This window comes from Balaenoptera borealis (assembly GCF_965194805.1).
Source record: "Balaenoptera borealis genome assembly, chromosome: 8".
Classification (NCBI taxonomy): Eukaryota; Metazoa; Chordata; class Mammalia; order Artiodactyla; family Balaenopteridae; genus Balaenoptera; species Balaenoptera borealis.
The window spans coordinates 26,081,164-26,101,671 of record NC_138865.1 but is presented as its reverse complement, the minus strand read 5'-3'; the positions used below and the strand labels follow the sequence as shown (position 1 = coordinate 26,101,671).

The 20,508-nt window shown below is 50.4% G+C and overlaps 2 protein-coding genes across 10 annotated transcripts in view; one reads left to right on the top strand and one right to left on the bottom strand.

Annotated features, from left to right (window-relative positions):
* Positions 1 to 1,512: 1,512 nt before the first annotated feature.
* On the top strand, positions 1,513 to 13,869 carry LOC309632950 (putative serine protease 47; the record flags this gene model as incomplete). 3 transcript variants are annotated; one of them, XM_082401062.1, is made up of 4 exons in its annotated part: positions 1,513 to 2,787; positions 4,227 to 4,456; positions 7,468 to 7,628; positions 13,327 to 13,869. In XM_082401062.1, the coding sequence occupies exons 1-4, from the start codon at positions 2,645 to 2,647 to the stop codon at positions 13,642 to 13,644; spliced, it is 852 nt and encodes a 283-aa protein (XP_082257188.1). In that variant the 5' UTR covers positions 1,513 to 2,644. The 3 variants fall into 3 exon arrangements, with proteins under 3 accessions (XP_082257188.1, XP_082257187.1, XP_082257189.1); XM_082401061.1 differs by having other exon boundaries at positions 4,227 to 4,504; XM_082401063.1 differs by lacking the exon at positions 13,327 to 13,869 and adding an exon at positions 8,297 to 8,497 and having other exon boundaries at positions 4,227 to 4,504.
* LOC309632952 (putative serine protease 47) overlaps positions 7,693 to 20,508 on the bottom strand; it is a 30,679-nt gene continuing 17,863 nt past the window's right edge. For 2 of the 7 annotated variants that reach the window (XM_082401064.1, XM_082401065.1), the window contains exon 3: positions 15,541 to 19,702. In XM_082401064.1, coding sequence (XP_082257190.1) covers positions 19,362 to 19,702 — 341 coding nt within the window. In that variant the 3' untranslated portion in view covers positions 15,541 to 19,361. Of the gene's footprint in view, positions 9,879 to 13,878; positions 14,248 to 15,540; positions 19,703 to 20,508 lie in introns of those variants that run through there. The other 5 variants (XR_014247171.1, XR_014247172.1, XR_014247170.1 and 2 more) reach the window with 5 other exon arrangements.

The following is a 20,508-nucleotide window of genomic DNA, read 5'->3' as shown; positions in this document are numbered from 1 at the left end:
CTAACATTTCTCAAAGAAAACATAGAAGAAACTCTTCATGATCTATTAGATATAACATCAAAAACATGATCCATGCAAGAAAAGATTAGTAAATTAGACTTCATCAAAATTAAAAACTTTTGCTCTTTGAGCACCACTGTTGAAAGAATGAATAAACAAGCTACAGACTTGGAGAAAATCTTGCAAATCACATATCTGATAAAGAACGGGATCTTGCCGTTTGCAACAACATGGATGGACCATGAGGGTATTATGTTAAGTGAAGTAAGTCAGACAAAGGCAAGTACTGTATGATTACACTTATATATGCAATCTAAAAAATAAAACAAATGAAGAAACCTAACAAAACAGAGACAGAGTTATAGATACAGAGAACAAACAGGTGCTTGCCAGACGGGAGAGTGTTGGGGGAAAGAAAGCAATAGGTGAGGGAGATGAAGAGGTACAAAATTTCAGTTGCAAAATAAATGAGTATGAAATGTACACTGTGGGGAATATAGTCAATAATTATGTGATATATTTGTATGGTGACATATCATAACTATACTTATCATTTTGAAATGTACAGAAATAACCAATCACTATGTTGTGTAACAGGAACTAACATAGCATTTCATTGTACATCAATTATACTTCAAAAACAAACAAATTCATAGGAAAGGAGATCGGATTTGTGGTTACCAGAGGCCGGAGATTGGGGGAGGGAGAACTGGTTAGCTGCAGTCAAAGGTACAAACTCCCAGTTATGCGATAAATAAGTACTAGGGATGTAATGGACAACATGATAAATATAATTAACACTGCCGTATGTTATACATGACAGTTGATAGAGTAAATCCTAAGAGTTCTCATCACAAGGAAAAATTTTTTTTCCATTTCTTTAATTTTGTATCTATGTGGGATGATGGATGTTCACTAAATTTATTCTGATGATCATTTCATGATGCATGGAAGTCAAATCATTATGCTATACACCTTAAGCTTAAAAAAATTTAAAAAAAGAAAGAATGGACCTCAGTTAATATTAATGTCTCAATATTGGCTCACTAGTTGTGACAAATGTGCCATAGTAATATAAGATCTTAATATTAGGGGAAAGTGGGTGAGGGGGATCTTGGAACTCCTTGTACTGTCTTTGCAACTTTTTCATAAATCTAAAACAAAAAGTTTATTTAAATATAAATAAATAAATAAATTTTAAAAAATGTACAGAAAGTTATTGAATTGTCCCTTGTATAATAATAAGTGAACTTCATGGTATATAAATTATATCTTAGTAGAGTTGTTTAAAAGGTTATGAAGAAGGTCAGGGTGGGCTGAGGGCTGGGCTGAGGCGGGGTCAGGGCAAGGTCAGGCAGGGCCAGGCTGGGGTCAGGCGGGAGTCAGCAACCCTGGCAATGGGCACGGAGGCGTGGATCGCCCAAGGCCGAGGCCCGCCTGTGGCCCTTCTCTGGCTGCTGCTGCTGCCCGTGGCCACCCTGGAGCTGCGAGAGTCCCCGGCCACGGCCACGGCCGCCCCCGGCTGGGCTCCAGGCGCGGGCGGAGCGGTGGAGGGCAGCGCTCCGACTCCGGAAGCGCAGCGGTTGGCCCCGGGAGCCACAGGTGCGTTGGGGCCTCTGTTGAGGGCTGAAACGGCCTAAACTGCAGGGCCTGAGGGGGCCGGCTGTGACCAGGGCCTGGGTGCCCTGAGTCACTGAATTTCATCTTTTCTCTGCCCTGGCCAACAACCAGGCAGCCCAGAGACCCCCTCAACACAGGTGGGTCACCGACTCCCCACTGTGGAGCCTCTGGGTGGGAAGTGCCTCTGTGGGACTGTGGGACCTCTGTGGGACTGTGGAAGTGGGGACATAGCAGGGTCTGACCCTGAGGCTGGGTGGCTGGGTGGAGGAAAGCACCAGGACTGATGAACGAGTGGCCCTGAGTCCAGGGCCGCGGGTCTCATTCCCCTCCGTGAGGCCCTGGGAGCGCAGGCCCTAGACCAAGATGCCCGCTCTCAGGGGGCCTGGGCACACCCCCTGCCCTCCCAGGTGTGAGTCCTAGAGCCAGGGCTGTCTTCATTAGCCCACTCCCTCTTCTTTTAGAAATGTAGAATCCTGAGTCAGAGAGGGGGAATGACTTTCCCCAGCTCACACAGCACCACAGACTGCAAATCTCCCTCCCTAAGACACCGGGGTGACATGGAGGAGGCACAGGCCCTTAGAAGCCATGATCTTGAGCAAGTAATGTGGGCAACTTCTGAGACCTTTAGCTCTTTGATCTACAAGAGTAGGCATTGAGGTGTGCTAGTTGAGGGAAATAAGGTCTGTGACGTGCCCAGCCCTTGGCAGCCTCACTCGGGGATGTCCTTCTCCCTGGAGATGCTGCTGTGAGCTGCTGTGGCTACCTTAGGTCCCCCCTTGCCCCATCCCACCAGACCTCTGGGTCCTCATCCCCACAGGGCTTGCTCTGTCCAGTTCTCAGGGGCAGCCAGTGAAAGTAGAGTCCAGGTAGCGCTGTCATTTTGGCTAGGCCACTGGACGCTTGGCCTTGGTTTTCCCATCTATGAAGTGGACAGGGCCTTCCTGGTAGTGGCATTTGGGGTACTACTAGTGTCTCTATCGTAGGTGGCAGGGGAGTCTCCACAGTGTGCGGGAAGCCCAAGGTGATGGGGAAGATCTACGGTGGCCAGGACGTGGCGGCTGGCCAGTGGCCATGGCAGGCCAGCTTGCAGTACCAGGGCTCGCACGTCTGTGGAGCTGTCCTCATTAACTCTCACTGGGTCGTTTCCACTGCCCACTGCTTTCTGAAGTAAGTCCTCCTTCCAGGGTGCCAGCACAGGCACTGGCAGGCGAGGGGGACATGGGGGAAGAGGAGAAGAGGGGTGATGGACATCCCACGTCAGCTCCTCTGGGCTTTTCTCTGGGGCAGTCTGTGGCCTTCAGATGCATGTCATTCCTGCCTTTGGCCTGTGTACCCTCCACCTGGACTGGCCTCCTTGCTCACCTGCTCAGACCCGCCTCATGCTCTGCCATCCGCCCCTGTGCCTGTCCTTCAACACAGATGTGCCTCAGGAGAGTGGCAGTGTCCGTCCTGGCTGCCGTGCGGTGTGGACCCATCTCAGATCACAGCTTCCTCTGAACGTCCCCACATTTCCAGGTGTCAGATTCTAGGCGGGGACCTGGGGCCGCGTGTCTGGCCAGCAGCTGGGCAATTCTTCTTATTCCTCCCGCACAACTGTGTGCCCAGGAGGAGTCATGGCCGCCGGTGTGCGTTGTGGGGAGCCACGGTGCCAGGCTGCATAGGAGGGAATTGGGGCTCCCTGGGAGAGTGACATTGCTGCTCAAGGGTCTAATTCCCCTGGCCGTCCTGGGCCTGGCTCAGTGCCTGGGTCTGAACAGATGCGGAGGGGTCCCCAGGGAGTTGGGGCATCACAGCCCAGGTCTGGGAGCTGGAACTTTCGGAGCTTAGAGTCCTATTGGCGCCTACTCCATATGACGATCCATGCAAGCCCCTTTGTGACATCAGGGGTGGCAAGTCCCCACCTCACCCTGTCTCCATCCTGTCACAAGAGAAGGCCCAACATGGGTGAGAAGGGCAGATGCATGGGCTGGGGGTTCCGGACAAGGGCTATGCAGAGCGAGGGGCTTGCTGGAGGGGAAGGGTTTGGGCAAGGGGAGCATGAGGGGGTCTCCAGGTGGATGAGCCGTGCAAACAGTCAGGGAGGTGGGAAGTTTCAGCACCTGTGTTCAGGGAACAAGGCAAGGTTCTGTTTCCTGCACTCATTTGCTCATTTATTTAACAAATCTTTTGTGAGTCCTTATAACTAAGTGGAGAAGCAGCCCTTGGGCAGGAAGGTGTTTAAAGAAAGGAGAGGTCAGGAAGAGTGTGGGGCCAGAAGGTGGACTGTAGGGAGTCTTGGGAAGGGTAAAGTTAGAGCTGGGATTGAGCCAGAACTCCTCCTGTGTACAATCAAAGACCTTCATTTGATACGCCACCAAGGATCTTTCCAGCACAAGGATTCAATGCTCCTCTGATTCTAGTGTGTGATGGAGAAGCCGTGTGTCTGAGGTTGTAAGTAGAATAGCAATTAGCCCCAAGAAAGAAGGACTCCTGAACGCTAGAAATGGGGAGATAAAAGCTGTCTAGCATCATGTGGGGTAGAGGCCTGTGGGCAGTTAGATGAGGATGCAGGGAAAGAGCTAGCCCACACGCAGAGATGACGGTGACAATGTGCCCTCTTCCTCCAGAAAATCTCACGCCCCGGAGAACTACCGGGTTCTGTTAGGAAGCACCCAGCTGCACCAGCACACCCAGCACACCCGAGAGATGTCACTGAGCCGGATTATCATGCACCCAGACTTTGAGAAGTTACATCCCTTCGGGAGTGACATAGCCATGTTGCAGCTGCTCTTTCCTGTGAATTTCACCTCCTACATCATCCCCGCCTGCCTCCCAGTCGCTGGCATGCAGCTACCCAGTAACTCATCCTGCTGGATAACTGGCTGGGGGATGCTCAACGAGGAAAGTGAGAGGGTGTAGGAGAGTCGGGTTGGGGGCAGATGAGGGTGGGGAGGAGGAAGGGGAGAAGGACAAAGGAGGGAAGAAGGGAGGTGTGGCTCCTCCTGAGGGGTCCCCAAGCAAAGAGGCACTGGACCCTGGCCCACTAAGCGTCATTTCTAGAGGAGTGGACCATTCTAGTTCTAGTTCTGCAAGTGTGTGACTGTAAAGCTTCAGTGTTCCCTAAGTGCAAAGGTTTACACTGGAAGTCTGGGAATCTTTGACTTTTGGAATCAAGATTCTGGGTTCTTGAAGTCTTTCTGGTTCTGGATTCCAAGGTTTTAATCAACCATGGATCTGAGATGACTTGATTCAACTCAAAGGTCATGCTTGGGGCCTGGTCCATTGCAGGCCACTGACAAACAAACACCCTGATTTCCCATTGCCGTAAGAGGAGCTTGGGAAAAGTGGAAGGAAAACACACGTACGACTTCTGACCTCTGAGCCTGCCTGATGAAGTTAGAATGATTATGACTTGAGAGTGTTTCACTCTCTGAACCTCACTTTGCTCTTCTCCCAACGCAGCTCAGCTATCTACTTCGGAAGCTTGTTAGGTGCACTGCATAACGCAGGAAAAAAATTATGTTTTTTAAGATTGAAAGAGGAGAAATGTAGGCAAAGACTTATGAGCCAGAGTCTTTATTAAAGAAAGGAGTATTTATGGTTGGGGGAAATGCTTATGGTGCAACATTAAGGGGAAAAAGAATATATATTTTAATTATTTGTAGGGTCATAATTTGGTACCGTGTTTCTCAACAGAGGTGCTACAGGCATTTTGAACAGACCCTGTCTTCATTGCGTGGGATGTGCCAGCATCCCTGGCCCTTGCCTACTAGTATGTCATGAACACTCCCTAATCATAGGACAAACAACCAGGTTCCCAGCATTCTCACACCACATACACAACACATACACACCACACATACACCACACTTCTCACACACACACACACACACACACACACACACACACACACACACACACACACACACACACACACAGACTGTTCCTCCTTGAGGACAGAAACCCTGTCTTTCTTGTTTTAATATCCCAGCCTGTGGCCCGGGCAGGGCCAGGCACCTTGTAGGTACCCCACTGCTGCCACCCTGGTCCTATAGACCATAATTGCTTGCCTGTACCTCCAGACTGGTCTCTGAGATCCCACCCTGTGTGCTATACTTTAGTCTCCACATAGCTGTCTGAGTGTTTTCTTTAAAGCAGGAGTCATGCCAGTTCCCTGCTCATTACCCTCAGTGCCTTCTCATTTATACCTAGAAAAAAGTCGTAACTCCCTGCCTTGGCTCTCAGGCCCTGTGTAATGTTGGCCCCAATTCCTCTCTGCTCATCTCCTACTACATCCCTCACCCACACCATCCCAGCCAGCAGGCCTCCTTCCTGCTTGAAAACGCCAAGGCCATCGCCACCTCAGGGCCTTCACCTTGGCTGCCTCCCTGGCCTCACTCGCTCTCCCTGCTAACCTTGGCATGACTCACTTCTTTACATGTACACCTCAGCTGCTCCTCTGAGGAGTTTTACTTGATCATATGAGCTAAAACAGGCAACCTCTAATAGCATATGTCCCTGTTTTATTTCCTTTACACCACTTATTAGATCTAAAACAATTCTACTTATTTACTTCATTTACCCTGTTGATACAAAAAGCTCAGCTTCCCTGTACACCAGTGCTAAATAGAATCTTGGAGACAGAGTTTTGGGTGAAGTAGAAAAGGATAGCTTTATTACTTTGCCAGGCAAACGGGGACACAGTGGGCTCCTGCCTCGAAAAACTGTGTCTCTACTTGGAGAGGATAGTGAGAAGTTTCATAGTAATGGTTCAAAGAGGGCATGATCAGCTCTTGGACGTTCTGCTGATGAGGTGGGGGTGAGGTAAGTAAGAGTCAGCATCATCAACCTTCAGGTTCCAGCTGGTCTGGGGTCTACATGCTTGTGGGCAGCACACCATTGTTAATCATTAACTTCTCCCACCTGGAGGGGGTTTCAGTATCTGCAAAACAGCTCAAAGAAATTGTTTTCTATATCCATTGTTGGGGAGCCAGGACCTTGCCCCAAGGCTGCACTGTGTTTCTCTTGACTGTTTCTCACTGGTCTCGCATCCCCTCCCTTCCCTGATTAACAACTGCTTGAATCTGCCCGTTGGAACTCAGAGAAGGTCATGGAGGCTGAATGAAGTCTATTTCCTGTAATCAAAGAAATGGGGGACACAGAAAGCCTTTGTGCCCAGGAGCCCCTCAGGGCCCTGCTCGGTATCCCTGTCTCCCCCAACTAAGAATGTTCCTGTGTATCATTAGTGTCTAAAAGATACTGAACACAAGGACAGAGGAATAAATGAGTGATTGGATGAGAGGGTGGATGGGTGAAGGGTAGGTGGGAGGATGAGTGGGTGGAAGGAAAGATGGGTGGGTGGGTGAAAGGATGGTAGGCAGAGATAGTTGGAGTGAGTGGAGATGGATCAAAAGATGGGTAAATGGGCAAATGGATGGAAGCGTGAGTGGATGAATGGGACATGAGGAAAGAGGAAAGATAGGTAGATGGATAGAGGAATTGGTGGATGGATGGAAAGGTTAATGATAGACAGATGGAGAGTGGATGGGATGGTCTGTGAAAGGGTAGGTATGTTGGTGAATGGTTGCTAAGCACCACTGAGTGGCATGTGTTGGTGGGATTTGCCTTTTTCCTTTGTAGAATAGGAGAGGTGTGGTCTATTGCTATGAGGGAGGTGGAGGGAATAGGATGAGTTTGGAAAAGTTTGAGAAAAGGGGGAGGGCTTACTAGGCATAGGTAGAAGACTGAAACAGTGCTGAAGGCTCAACTGTGCTGAGAAAAGTCCATGTTGAAGTGGTGAACAGTAAGGCAGAGTAGCCTGTAGCTAAGCCACAGCACCCTTCGCTGATTTCCTCCTTATCCTCGCAGCGCCTCTGCCCGAACCCTTCCATCTCCAGGAGGGTAAGGTGGGCTTCATTGAGAACAAGTTTTGTAATATATTTTACGGACTTAGAAAAGGCAAGAACTTCTCCGTGCATGAGGACATGCTGTGTGCTGGGGACTTCTCGACAGGAAAGGCCATCTGCCAAGTGAGTAAGGTCATTTCTGTTCTTCCCTTGCCTGTTCTCAGGGCCTCAGTTTCCCTAGGGGAGGGGCTGTGTTGCCTCTACTGTCTTTGTGGAGACCCCTGGGACTTCCCATTTCCTCCCTCCACATGTCTTCCTGGGCTCAATTCCTTGGCAGTGTCCCCCAGGATAGCCCCTTCCTAAGCCCCTTGCACATAAGGGCATCTACTGGCAGCACCCTCAAACAGCATCTTTTTATGAGGCATACCTTAAAGTTTTTATTTAAGTATAACATACATACAAAAGAATCTATTCATGCTGTTTTCATAAGTTGGATGAACTTTCACATAGTTACGCAACAGATGACCAATACCCCAGAGGTCCCACTCACACCTCCTTCCTATCACCAACACCCAACAGAAACCGCCATCTTCACTTTTGACAACTTAGATTAGATTCTGAATGTTCCAAAAATAGAATTTATTTCCAGTTGTCAGTCTTTCGTGTCTTTATATTTGTGAGATTCATCCAAACTGTTAAATGTAGTTATAGTTTGTTGAGTCTCATTGCTCTACAGGACTCTATTGTGTGAATTGAATTCTATGATCAGTTCTACTCTTGATGGGTATTTTAGAGGTTTCCAAGTTTTTCATTTCATTTCACTTCCAAATATTTAATCTTCTATTTCACAGAAACCCTTGAGTAGAATTGTTGAATTAAAAGGTATGTGTATATTCAGCTTTGGCAGATATTTCCTAACAACATCTCCAAAGTGGTTGCACTTCATTCCAGCAGTGGATGAGAGTTTAACATTTATTTATTTTATTTATTTATTTTCCTTATTTTTTTTGGCTGTGTCGTGTCTTAGTTGCACCACAAGGGATCTTTGCTGAGGCACGCGGGATCTTTCGTTATGGTGCGCGGTCTCCTCCGGTTTCTCTCTGGTTGTGGTTCTCAGGCTTCTCTCTAGTTGTCGTGTGTGGGTTTTCTCTCTCTAGCTGTTGTGCGTGGGGCTCCGGAGTGCATGGGCTCTGTAGTTGTGGCATGCAGGTTCTCTTGAGGCGCACGAGCTCATTAGTTGCGGCACGCTGGCTTAGTTGCCCCGTGGCATTTGGGATCTTAGTTCCTCAACCAGGGATTGAACCCGCGTCCCCTGCATTGGAAGGCAGATTTTTTACCACTGGATCACCAGGGAAGTCCTGGATGAGAGTTTATATCCTCGCCAACACTTTGCACTTTCCATCTTTTCTCACTTTGATAGCTTATGGTGGTTTGCATGTCCCTGATGACAAGTTAAATGTACTTCCATATGTTTATTGTCATTGGATATCTTCTCTAAAGTTTCCCTTCAAGATTTTCCCCCCTCTCACTTTTCTGTTGGGTTGTCTTCTTTTCCTTTAGGGACTCTTTGTGTATTTTTACATATTACAGGTATGAGTCCACTGTTGGATATTTGAATTGTAAACATTTCTTTCCTCTCTCTGTAATGCCCAATTTTAGAGGTGGGCAAACAGGTCCGGAGAGGGAAAGTAGCTACCCTAAAATAAGGCAGCACAACCTGGTCCCCCGTATTCTGACCCCAAGCCTAACCTGACCTCCACCATATCCGCCTCAGGGCCCAGCCTCCCAAGCTGGCATCATGTGCGGAGCTCTTGCATAGATGGCATTGTGGAGTGGAGGGGAGAGCATTAGGGTTCTGGAGTTAGAGACACTGCTCTGCCCTGAAGGTCTTTTCACTTTCTGAGCCCATGTCCTCATTTATACTGTAGGATTCTGAGGCCTCCTTCACGGGATTGTCGAAAGGATGGTGTAGTGGGTTGGATAGTGTCCCCTACATTTGTAACCATCTGGAGTCTCAGAAAGTGACCTGATTTGGAAATAGGTCTTTGCAGATGTGATTAGCTAAGAATCTCGAGATGAAACCATTTTGAATTTAGAGTGGGCTGAGGGATAGACAGAGAGGTACTTGATTTCAGACTTCTGGTTTCCAGAACTGTGAGAAGAGAAATTTCTGTTGTTTTTATAGTGACCCAGTTTGTGGTAATATGCTTTGGCACCCCAGGAAATGCACACAGGAGGGATGGGATGCGCCTGGTCCTGGAGAAGGCCTCACGGACAGCTGTTTTCACGGCAGCCCAGTGGAGCTGCTGAGCCAGAGGGAAGAAGCTCGGCCACCTGCCCTCCTGGTAGGAGGTAGACCCAGCTTTCTTGGTTCCCAGTGCACAACCCATGGCTGTCTGGCTTGGGCCGTTGTTCTCACAGAGTCAGCTGCACCTGCAGGTGAAATAAAGGGCTGAGTCCCCCGAGTCCCCATCTGGCTGTCACCGTAGACCTCCCTTCCAGCCTGCAGAGGTCATGGCCATGGAGTTCAGGGCCGGAGCCCTTTGTCTGCTTGCCTGCTGGACATCCATTCTGCCTCTTGACCCCACCCCCTCTCGTTTCTCCCCAGGCTGAGGACACCATTGAGCTGGACACCCAGGAGCCCCAGCACATGGCCCCTCCTGCCCCCCTTAGCCTTTCAGTCACCACAGCCTGTCTGAGAGGTTCCATCTAGATTCATCTTCTGTCACATGCCTGCTCTGGTCCCCAACCTCCAACCGGGGCTCTCTTCTCTCACTGAAGTGCCCTCCCCCAGCACAGGACACCCAGAAACAAGTCTGAGGAGAGACAGACCCCAGGAGCACTCAGTGCTCAGACTGTGGGGCAGGACAGACCTGGGTCCAGTCTTCAGTCTGTAATGTAGTGATTATGACCTTAGATAACCCGTGAAATGGGGTTGCTAACGGCCTCCACTTAATAAGGTCCTTATAGAAGATTCAGTACTGTGCCTGGCATTCAGTAGGTGCTTAACACCTGCTGGCTTTCAATCTCCTGGCCTGGTCTGCCTCCCTCTATCTGCATTGTACCTGTTCTTCTGGGCCTGTCTTAGACCTGTCCTCTCACCCAAGGTAGAATTCATTGCTCTGGCCCTGCCCAACACACACACACACACACACACACACACACACACACACACACACACACTGTTTGCTGCGTGTCTTCAGTAGTGCAAAGTGCAGCTCACTTTGCATGGGATACATTAGTGTTGGGCCTTCCTCTGCCTTCTGAGAACTCCCCAGGGGCTAGGAGGCTATTGGAGCCCTTCCCATCTCCCTCGGACTGGCCCAGAATCCATCATAATATGGACAACCACATGGCTCATCTGCACGAATCCCTGAGGCCTGGAGTGGACAGGGACCAGGCCTTCCCGGGCCTTGAACAGCTTGGGGTGGGTACACTGTGGGGAAGGCCAAGGGCACCCCAGCTAGGGAGCACAGAGGCACATTCCCAATCTCCAAGAAGACCCCATGTATGACTTTCTTGGGTCTGCGGTGACAAATCACCTCAAAGTGGGTGGCTAAAACAACAGAACTTTATTCTCTTACATTTCTGGAGGTCAAAAGTCTAAAGTCAAGGTGTTGGCCGGGCTGGTTCCTTCTGGAGACTCTAGGGGAGAATGTTTTCTTGCTTTTGCTAGCTTTTTCGAGGCCGCCAGCATTCCTTGGCTCATGGTCCCTTCCTCTGTCCCCAAAGCACATTGCTCCTACCTCTGCTTCTGTCATCACATCTCCTCCTCTGACTCTGACCTCCTGCCTCCCTCTTTCCTCATGAGAATCTTTCTGATTACATTGGGTCCACCCAGATAATCCAGGATAGTCTTCCTATTTCAAGATGCTCAACTCCATCACAGCTGCAGAGTCCCTTTTGCCACGTAAGGTAACATAGCCAAAGGGTCCAGTGATGAGGATGGGCATCTTTGAGGGTTATTTTTGGCCAGCTACACCATGTACCCTTCTCTCTCCTTCAAGCCGCCACTTCCCCCACCCCCTCCTCAGCTGGAGATCTTCTCATTTCACTGAGAACGCCAAAGCAATCAATCAGCCTAGAGCCCATTCATCTTGCCAGCCCCACCCTAGCATCTTCCATCTCTCCTGAGCCTCATGGCCCATCCCAGCCAGTCTGTCCTGGAGCTCTGGGTGCCCAAAGGCCCTCCTACTTCATGTCTTCTGTCTCCCTCTTTCCTGGCTCCTGTGTAAACGTGCAACAGCACTCTCCCTCCTGCAATTGCCCAGTTTCTCTGCCTTCCTTCCCCAAAAGACTCACAGCAGCACTGAATCTAACCCACTCCACCCAGGAGTGTCGCCAATGTGCCACCAGAGCCACATGACCAACATCCCCAAGAGCCTGTCTTGCCAGAGCCACCTGTGGACCTGAGTCCTCCTCTCACTCAGCACTTCAGCAAGTCTCACTCCCATTTCCTGGGCACCAGGACTAGCCAGCTACTCTGCTGTGCACCTGGTCCCCTCCCCTCCCACCTCTAAATGCTGGAGACCCCAGGGCTCCGTGCTCAGCCTGCTGCTTCCCCTCTGCAGTTCCTCCCTGGTTGGTGAGAAAGGCTCAGATTTGAAAGGTCCTGTTGCCTCCTTCAACATATTGCCCCAAATCTGACTGTTTCTTACTGCCCTGGCCCCTCCCCATCAGTAATCTCTCACCTTCCCTCCTGTAGCTACCTCCCAACTGGTTCATTCTCCACACAGCACCAGAGTGATCCAGGTGCTAGACATAACCTAGACAGTTCTCCATGGGGGTCAATTCTAACGCCCCACCATAAGGCCCTGTGACCCCATGTCCCATCTATCCCCCTTGCTCCACACACATCACTGCTCTTCCTCCCCCCCACCTGGCTCAACCCTCCTCTCCTCGTCTGCACTTACTGCTCCCCCTTCTCCTGCATCAGAAAGTTAGGTTGTTTCTTGCCTGGAGTCTCAGCACAGGAAAGCTTTGTGCCTCCACCCTATGAAGTGCCCTTCCCTTCCTGTCCTGTCCCTTCCATGGCTTGTTTCCACATGTCACATCTGACAATGGCAGGCTAATTGGCTTATTTACAAAAGCACCGCAAAAGAGGAGGCTTGTCATTTCGCCGCTGTGCCCAAAGGCGGAGGCTGCCCTGGATGCTGGATGTGCGTGTTGGACCGGTGAGTGGAGGAGCAGCAGGCGTGGCTACGGCCCCCGCTCCCCCACCCCCACCCCCAAGGATGGGACCTTCGCTTTGGCTGATGAGTGAGGGGATTTCCAAGCAGATTGTCCTGCCCTGACAGCATTTTAGGACTCCAGCAGCTTTCTGGGGACCCCCATCTTCTCCCCGAGCAAAACAGGCTGCCTCCACCACGCCTGGGTATGGGCATTTTCTGAAAATGTTCAACCAAGAAGTTGAGAGAAAAATTAAAGGCCTAACTAAATGAATGAAAAAGGAGGAGGACCCACGTGGGCACATGCTGCTGCAGTTCAGGGTATTGCAAGAGCTGGGGACTGACGCAGCTTTAGCTGGCCAGGCTTTCCTCACAGAGCAGCTCTCTTGGGCCCTATGGTGCAGCTGCCCCTTCTCGGCCTTGGATAGTGCCCGTCCTGGACCACCAGGACCTCGCTGGGCACAGAGGCCCACATGTTGATAGGTTTAGATCAGTGATGGTCCCGAGGGTCAATCAGGAACGTCCTGTAGCGCGATTCCTCTGCCTGCCCGCATGGCCTAACAGGGCTGCTCGGCAGTGGGACGCTGGTGTTGGGACTTTCACAGAGGTGCACCTGAGTGAGCCTGGATGGCAGAGACTCATAAGCCCACCTTGCTACCTGGTCTTCTCAGACCTGGCTCAGTCACCCACATGAACTCCCATCTCTTTCCTAGGGCGATTCCGGGGGGCCCCTCGTCTGTGACTTCGCCAGTGCCTGGGTTCTGATGGGGCTGTCCAGCTGGGGCTTTGACTGCCGTCATCCCATTTACCCCAGCATCTTCACCAACGTCACCTACTTCACCGACTGGATCGTCGAGATCCAGAGACTCACACCTCTCCCTGAGCCCACGTCCGCTCGTCCTCAGACCCTGTTTCCATACCAGACTCTGCAGGCTGCGGGCTCGCCTGGGCCTGGCACAGCCTTTGTGCCTCCACAGAGCTGGCCCCTGCTGTTGTTCATGCTTGGGGCCGTATGGAAAGCCCTGCAGTGATCCCCCAAGCCCCTCTGCTCTTGCTCTCTGCCTCAGGGCCCAGTCTCCTCGCTGGAACCTTCTGCCTCTCCCCTCCCGCAGCCCCATCACCTTTCAGTGGTCCCTTCTTCGCTTTCCTGTCCAACTGCTGCCACCCCACAAACCAAGCATGAAAAAAACAAATACAAACTAATGAAAGAGTCATCTTGCTCCTGTCTTGGGGCCCTATTGCCCGCCGTGATCCTCAGCACTCACCCTTTCCCTTGAGGTCTGTTGTCTGACTCCGTGGACAAGGAAACAGGACCGGGCAGGGAGACTATCCCAGGAGGAAAGCAGGAGTGAGGACACTGAAGGAGTCCAGCTGGGGAGAGAGAAAGGTGTCTTCACTTGCAGACACCACTCCTGCCATGGGGGTGCACAGGCCTTCAGAGGAAGGATATGTCAGCTCCAGCTGCCATAACAAATACCACAGGCAATGTGGCTTAAACAAGAGGAATTTATCACCTCACAGTTCTGGAGCCCAGAAGTCTAAAGTCTCTCTCCTTGGCTGATAGATGGCCATCTTCTCCCTGTGTCCTCACATTGTCTTCCCTCTGTGTGTTTCTGTGTCCAAATTCTCCCTTCCTATAACAGCACCAATCATATTGGATTAGGGGCTACCCTAGCGACCTCATGTTAACTCAATTATCTCTTTAAAAGCTCTACTCCAAATAAAGTCACATTCTGGGGACTTCTCTGGAGATCCGGGGTTTAAGACTCCACGTTTCTATTGCATTGGGCACGGGTTCCATCCCTGGTAGGGGAACTAAGATCCCACATGCTGCATGGTGCAACCAAAAAAAAAAAAATGTCACATTCTGAGGTACTGGGGTTAGGACTTCAACATATGTATTTGGGGGGGGGGCATAATTCAGCCTTTAATAGGAAGTAAGACATTTTGCCAGGTGTCTGTAGTACAAGGGAGTAAGGATCTTTCCCAAAGTAAAGAACCGTCACTCGTGGGATATGGAGGAACAAGGACCAGCTCCCCACAGAGGTAGAGGGAAGTTCCCAGAGTGCGGGACAATTGAGTTGAACTGCAGTACATGACCCAGGCCTTGAGGATGGGGCTTCCAGCCTGCAGCATAGAGGGCTGTTGAATGTGGCAGGTCTAGCAGAGTGAGTGGGAAAGAGAGAGAGGAGGCCCGAAGCCAGGCTGTGAGCTGAGGTGCAGGCTGGCAGTCCTCAGACCTCTGCTCCTAGAGTCGACTTCCAGCACCCTCCTCACCCACCCCCATGCTCCCACTCTCCATAGTCTGAAGGGGCCCAACTCACTGCACCCCAAACCCACATGACACTGCTCTCTTCTGTGTAGGAGCCCAGGCCAGCCTGGCCCAAGATGTCCACAGACCTCCAGCAGTTGGAGCCTGGTGTCTCCTTTCTGCTTAGCTGACTCAGGACTTAGTGGCCTGGCAATAAGCCTTGAAGCAATGCTCTAGTCATCCTTCCTACCAATATGCCTGACACAGAGTCCTTGTGCAGCCATCGGGATCCCAGGAGGCCTCGCAATGCACCCGCCCCAGCCTTTCTAACCCATGGTAATGTGGTAAATTTCCCATTTAGCTCATATCCAATATGGACTAGATGCCATTCAAAGGGTTCAGTGGAAGTTCTTTCCAATCCTGGCATTGCCCAGATATCCTGAACCCTCACTGGCAGGTGAGCACAGATGGACTCGTATGCACATGAACACTGGGAAGCCAGTGGCTGCAGCCAGGACCCTGCACAGGAACTCCCTTCCCAGGATGATCATGGGAGGCCTCAAGAAAGTGTCTTCCCAGCGTCCACACCTGTCTAGGCATGGCCGCACTCCCTGCCTCTGGCCATCCCTCCGGCTGGAGCTCTACCACTGAGGTACCACCACACCTAGCAGGAGAGCCTTTGGGCACCCAGAGCTCCAGGACAGACTGGCTGGGATGGGCCATGAGGCTCAGGAGAGATGGAAGATGCTAGGGTGGGGCTGGCAAGATGAATGGGCTCTAGGCTGATTGATTGCTTTGGCGTTCTCAGTGAAATGAGAAGATCTCCAGCTGAGGAGGGGGTGGGGGAAGTGGCGGCTTGAAGGAGAGAGAAGGGTACATGGTGTAGCTGGCCAAAAATAACCCTCAAAGATGCCCATCCTCATCACTGGACCCTTTGGCTATGTTACCTTACGTGGCAAAAGGGACTCTGCAGCTGTGATGGAGTTGAGCATCTTGAAATAGGAAGACTATCCTGGATTATCTGGGTGGACCCAATGTAATCAGAAAGATTCTCATGAGGAAAGAGGGAGGCAGGAGGTCAGAGTCAGAGGAGGAGATGTGATGACAGAAGCAGAGGTAGGAGCAATGTGCTTTGGGGACAGAGGAAGGGACCATGAGCCAAGGAATGCTGGCGGCCTCGAAAAAGCTAGCAAAAGCAAGAAAACATTCTCCCCTAGAGTCTCCAGAAGGAACCAGCCCGGCCAACACCTTGACTTTAGACTTTTGACCTCCAGAAATGTAAGAGAATAAAGTTCTGTTGTTTTAGCCACCCACTTTGAGGTGATTTGTCACCGCAGACCCAAGAAAGTCATACATGGGGTCTTCTTGGAGATTGGGAATGTGCCTCTGTGCTCCCTAGCTGGGGTGCCCTTGGCCTTCCCCACAGTGTACCCACCCCAAGCTGTTCAAGGCCCGGGAAGGCCTGGTCCCTGTCCACTCCAGGCCTCAGGGATTCGTGCAGATGAGCCATGTGGTTGTCCATATTATGATGGATTCTGGGCCAGTCCGAGGGAGATGGGAAGGGCTCCAATAGCCTCCTAGCCCCTGGGGAGTTCTCAGAAGGCAGAGGAAGGCCCAACACTAATGTATCCCATGCAAAGTGAGCTGCACTTTGCACTACTGAAGACACGCAGCAAACAGTGTGTGTGTGTGTGTGTGTGTGTGTGTGTGTGTGTGTGTGTGTGTTGGGCAGGGCCAGAGCAATGAATTCTACCTTGGGTGAGAGGACAGGTCTAAGACAGGCCCAGAAGAACAGGTACAATGCAGATAGAGGGAGGCAGACCAGGCCAGGAGATTGAAAGCCAGCAGGTGTTAAGCACCTACTGAATGCCAGGCACAGTACTGAATCTTCTATAAGGACCTTATTAAGTGGAGGCCGTTAGCAACCCCATTTCACGGGTTATCTAAGGTCATAATCACTACATTACAGACTGAAGACTGGACCCAGGTCTGTCCTGCCCCACAGTCTGAGCACTGAGTGCTCCTGGGGTCTGTCTCTCCTCAGACTTGTTTCTGGGTGTCCTGTGCTGGGGGAGGGCACTTCAGTGAGAGAAGAGAGCCCCGGTTGGAGGTTGGGGACCAGAGCAGGCATGTGACAGAAGATGAATCTAGATGGAACCTCTCAGACAGGCTGTGGTGACTGAAAGGCTAAGGGGGGCAGGAGGGGCCATGTGCTGGGGCTCCTGGGTGTCCAGCTCAATGGTGTCCTCAGCCTGGGGAGAAACGAGAGGGGGTGGGGTCAAGAGGCAGAATGGATGTCCAGCAGGCAAGCAGACAAAGGGCTCCGGCCCTGAACTCCATGGCCATGACCTCTGCAGGCTGGAAGGGAGGTCTACGGTGACAGCCAGATGGGGACTCGGGGGACTCAGCCCTTTATTTCACCTGCAGGTGCAGCTGACTCTGTGAGAACAACGGCCCAAGCCAGACAGCCATGGGTTGTGCACTGGGAACCAAGAAAGCTGGGTCTACCTCCTACCAGGAGGGCAGGTGGCCGAGCTTCTTCCCTCTGGCTCAGCAGCTCCACTGGGCTGCCGTGAAAACAGCTGTCCGTGAGGCCTTCTCCAGGACCAGGCGCATCCCATCCCTCCTGTGTGCATTTCCTGGGGTGCCAAAGCATATTACCACAAACTGGGTCACTATAAAAACAACAGAAATTTCTCTTCTCACAGTTCTGGAAACCAGAAGTCTGAAATCAAGTACCTCTCTGTCTATCCCTCAGCCCACTCTAAATTCAAAATGGTTTCATCTCGAGATTCTTAGCTAATCACATCTGCAAAGACCTATTTCCAAATCAGGTCACTTTCTGAGACTCCAGATGGTTACAAATGTAGGGGACACTATCCAACCCACTACACCATCCTTTCGACAATCCCGTGAAGGAGGCCTCAGAATCCTACAGTATAAATGAGGACATGGGCTCAGAAAGTGAAAAGACCTTCAGGGCAGAGCAGTGTCTCTAACTCCAGAACCCTAATGCTCTCCCCTCCACTCCACAATGCCATCTATGCAAGAGCTCCGCACATGATGCCAGCTTGGGAGGCTGGGCCCTGAGGCGGATATGGTGGAGGTCAGGTTAGGCTTGGGGTCAGAATACGGGGGACCAGGTTGTGCTGCCTTATTTTAGGGTAGCTACTTTCCCTCTCCGGACCTGTTTGCCCACCTCTAAAATTGGGCATTACAGAGAGAGGAAAGAAATGTTTACAATTCAAATATCCAACAGTGGACTCATACCTGTAATATGTAAAAATACACAAAGAGTCCCTAAAGGAAAAGAAGACAACCCAACAGAAAAGTGAGAGGGGGGAAAATCTTGAAGGGAAACTTTAGAGAAGATATCCAATGACAATAAACATATGGAAGTACATTTAACTTGTCATCAGGGACATGCAAACCACCATAAGCTATCAAAGTGAGAAAAGATGGAAAGTGCAAAGTGTTGGCGAGGATATAAACTCTCATCCAGGACTTCCCTGGTGATCCAGTGGTAAAAAATCTGCCTTCCAATGCAGGGGACGCGGGTTCAATCCCTGGTTGAGGAACTAAGATCCCAAATGCCACGGGGCAACTAAGCCAGCGTGCCGCAACTAATGAGCTCGTGCGCCTCAAGAGAACCTGCATGCCACAACTACAGAGCCCATGCACTCCGGAGCCCCACGCACAACAGCTAGAGAGAGAAAACCCACACACGACAACTAGAGAGAAGCCTGAGAACCACAACCAGAGAGAAACCGGAGGAGACCGCGCACCATAACGAAAGATCCCGCGTGCCTCAGCAAAGATCCCTTGTGGTGCAACTAAGACACGACACAGCCAAAAAAAATAAGGAAAATAAATAAATAAAATAAATAAATGTTAAACTCTCATCCACTGCTGGAATGAAGTGCAACCACTTTGGAGATGTTGTTAGGAAATATCTGCCAAAGCTGAATATACACATACCTTTTAATTCAACAATTCTACTCAAGGGTTTCTGTGAAATAGAAGATTAAATATTTGGAAGTGAAATGAAATGAAAAACTTGGAAACCTCTAAAATACCCATCAAGAGTAGAACTGATCATAGAATTCAATTCACACAATAGAGTCCTGTAGAGCAATGAGACTCAACAAACTATAACTACATTTAACAGTTTGGATGAATCTCACAAATATAAAGACACGAAAGACTGACAACTGGAAATAAATTCTATTTTTGGAACATTCAGAATCTAATCTAAGTTGTCAAAAGTGAAGATGGCGGTTTCTGTTGGGTGTTGGTGATAGGAAGGAGGTGTGAGTGGGACCTCTGGGGTATTGGTCATCTGTTGCGTAACTATGTGAAAGTTCATCCAACTTATGAAAACAGCATGAATAGATTCTTTTGTATGTATGTTATACTTAAATAAAAACTTTAAGGTATGCCTCATAAAAAGATGCTGTTTGAGGGTGCTGCCAGTAGATGCCCTTATGTGCAAGGGGCTTAGGAAGGGGCTATCCTGGGGGACACTGCCAAGGAATTGAGCCCAGGAAGACATGTGGAGGGAGGAAATGGGAAGTCCCAGGGGTCTCCACAAAGACAGTAGAGGCAACACAGCCCCTCCCCTAGGGAAACTGAGGCCCTGAGAACAGGCAAGGGAAGAACAGAAATGACCTTACTCACTTGGCAGATGGCCTTTCCTGTCGAGAAGTCCCCAGCACACAGCATGTCCTCATGCACGGAGAAGTTCTTGCCTTTTCTAAGTCCGTAAAATATATTACAAAACTTGTTCTCAATGAAGCCCACCTTACCCTCCTGGAGATGGAAGGGTTCGGGCAGAGGCGCTGCGAGGATAAGGAGGAAATCAGCGAAGGGTGCTGTGGCTTAGCTACAGGCTACTCTGCCTTACTGTTCACCACTTCAACATGGACTTTTCTCAGCACAGTTGAGCCTTCAGCACTGTTTCAGTCTTCTACCTATGCCTAGTAAGCCCTCCCCCTTTTCTCAAACTTTTCCAAACTCATCCTATTCCCTCCACCTCCCTCATAGCAATAGACCACACCTCTCCTATTCTACAAAGGAAAAAGGCAAATCCCACCAACACATGCCACTCAGTGGTGCTTAGCAACCATTCACCAACATACCTACCCTTTCACAGACCATCCCATCCACTCTCCATCTGTCTATCATTAACCTTTCCATCCATCCACCAATTCCTCTATCCATCTACCTATCTTTCCTCTTTCCTCATGTCCCATTCATCCACTCACGCTTCCATCCATTTGCCCATTTACCCATCTTTTGATCCATCTCCACTCACTCCAACTATCTCTGCCTACCATCCTTTCACCCACCCACCCATCTTTCCTTCCACCCACTCATCCTCCCACCTACCCTTCACCCATCCACCCTCTCATCCAATCACTCATTTATTCCTCTGTCCTTGTGTTCAGTATCTTTTAGACACTAATGATACACAGGAACATTCTTAGTTGGGGGAGACAGGGATACCGAGCAGGGCCCTGAGGGGCTCCTGGGCACAAAGGCTTTCTGTGTCCCCCATTTCTTTGATTACAGGAAATAGACTTCATTCAGCCTCCATGACCTTCTCTGAGTTCCAACGGGCAGATTCAAGCAGTTGTTAATCAGG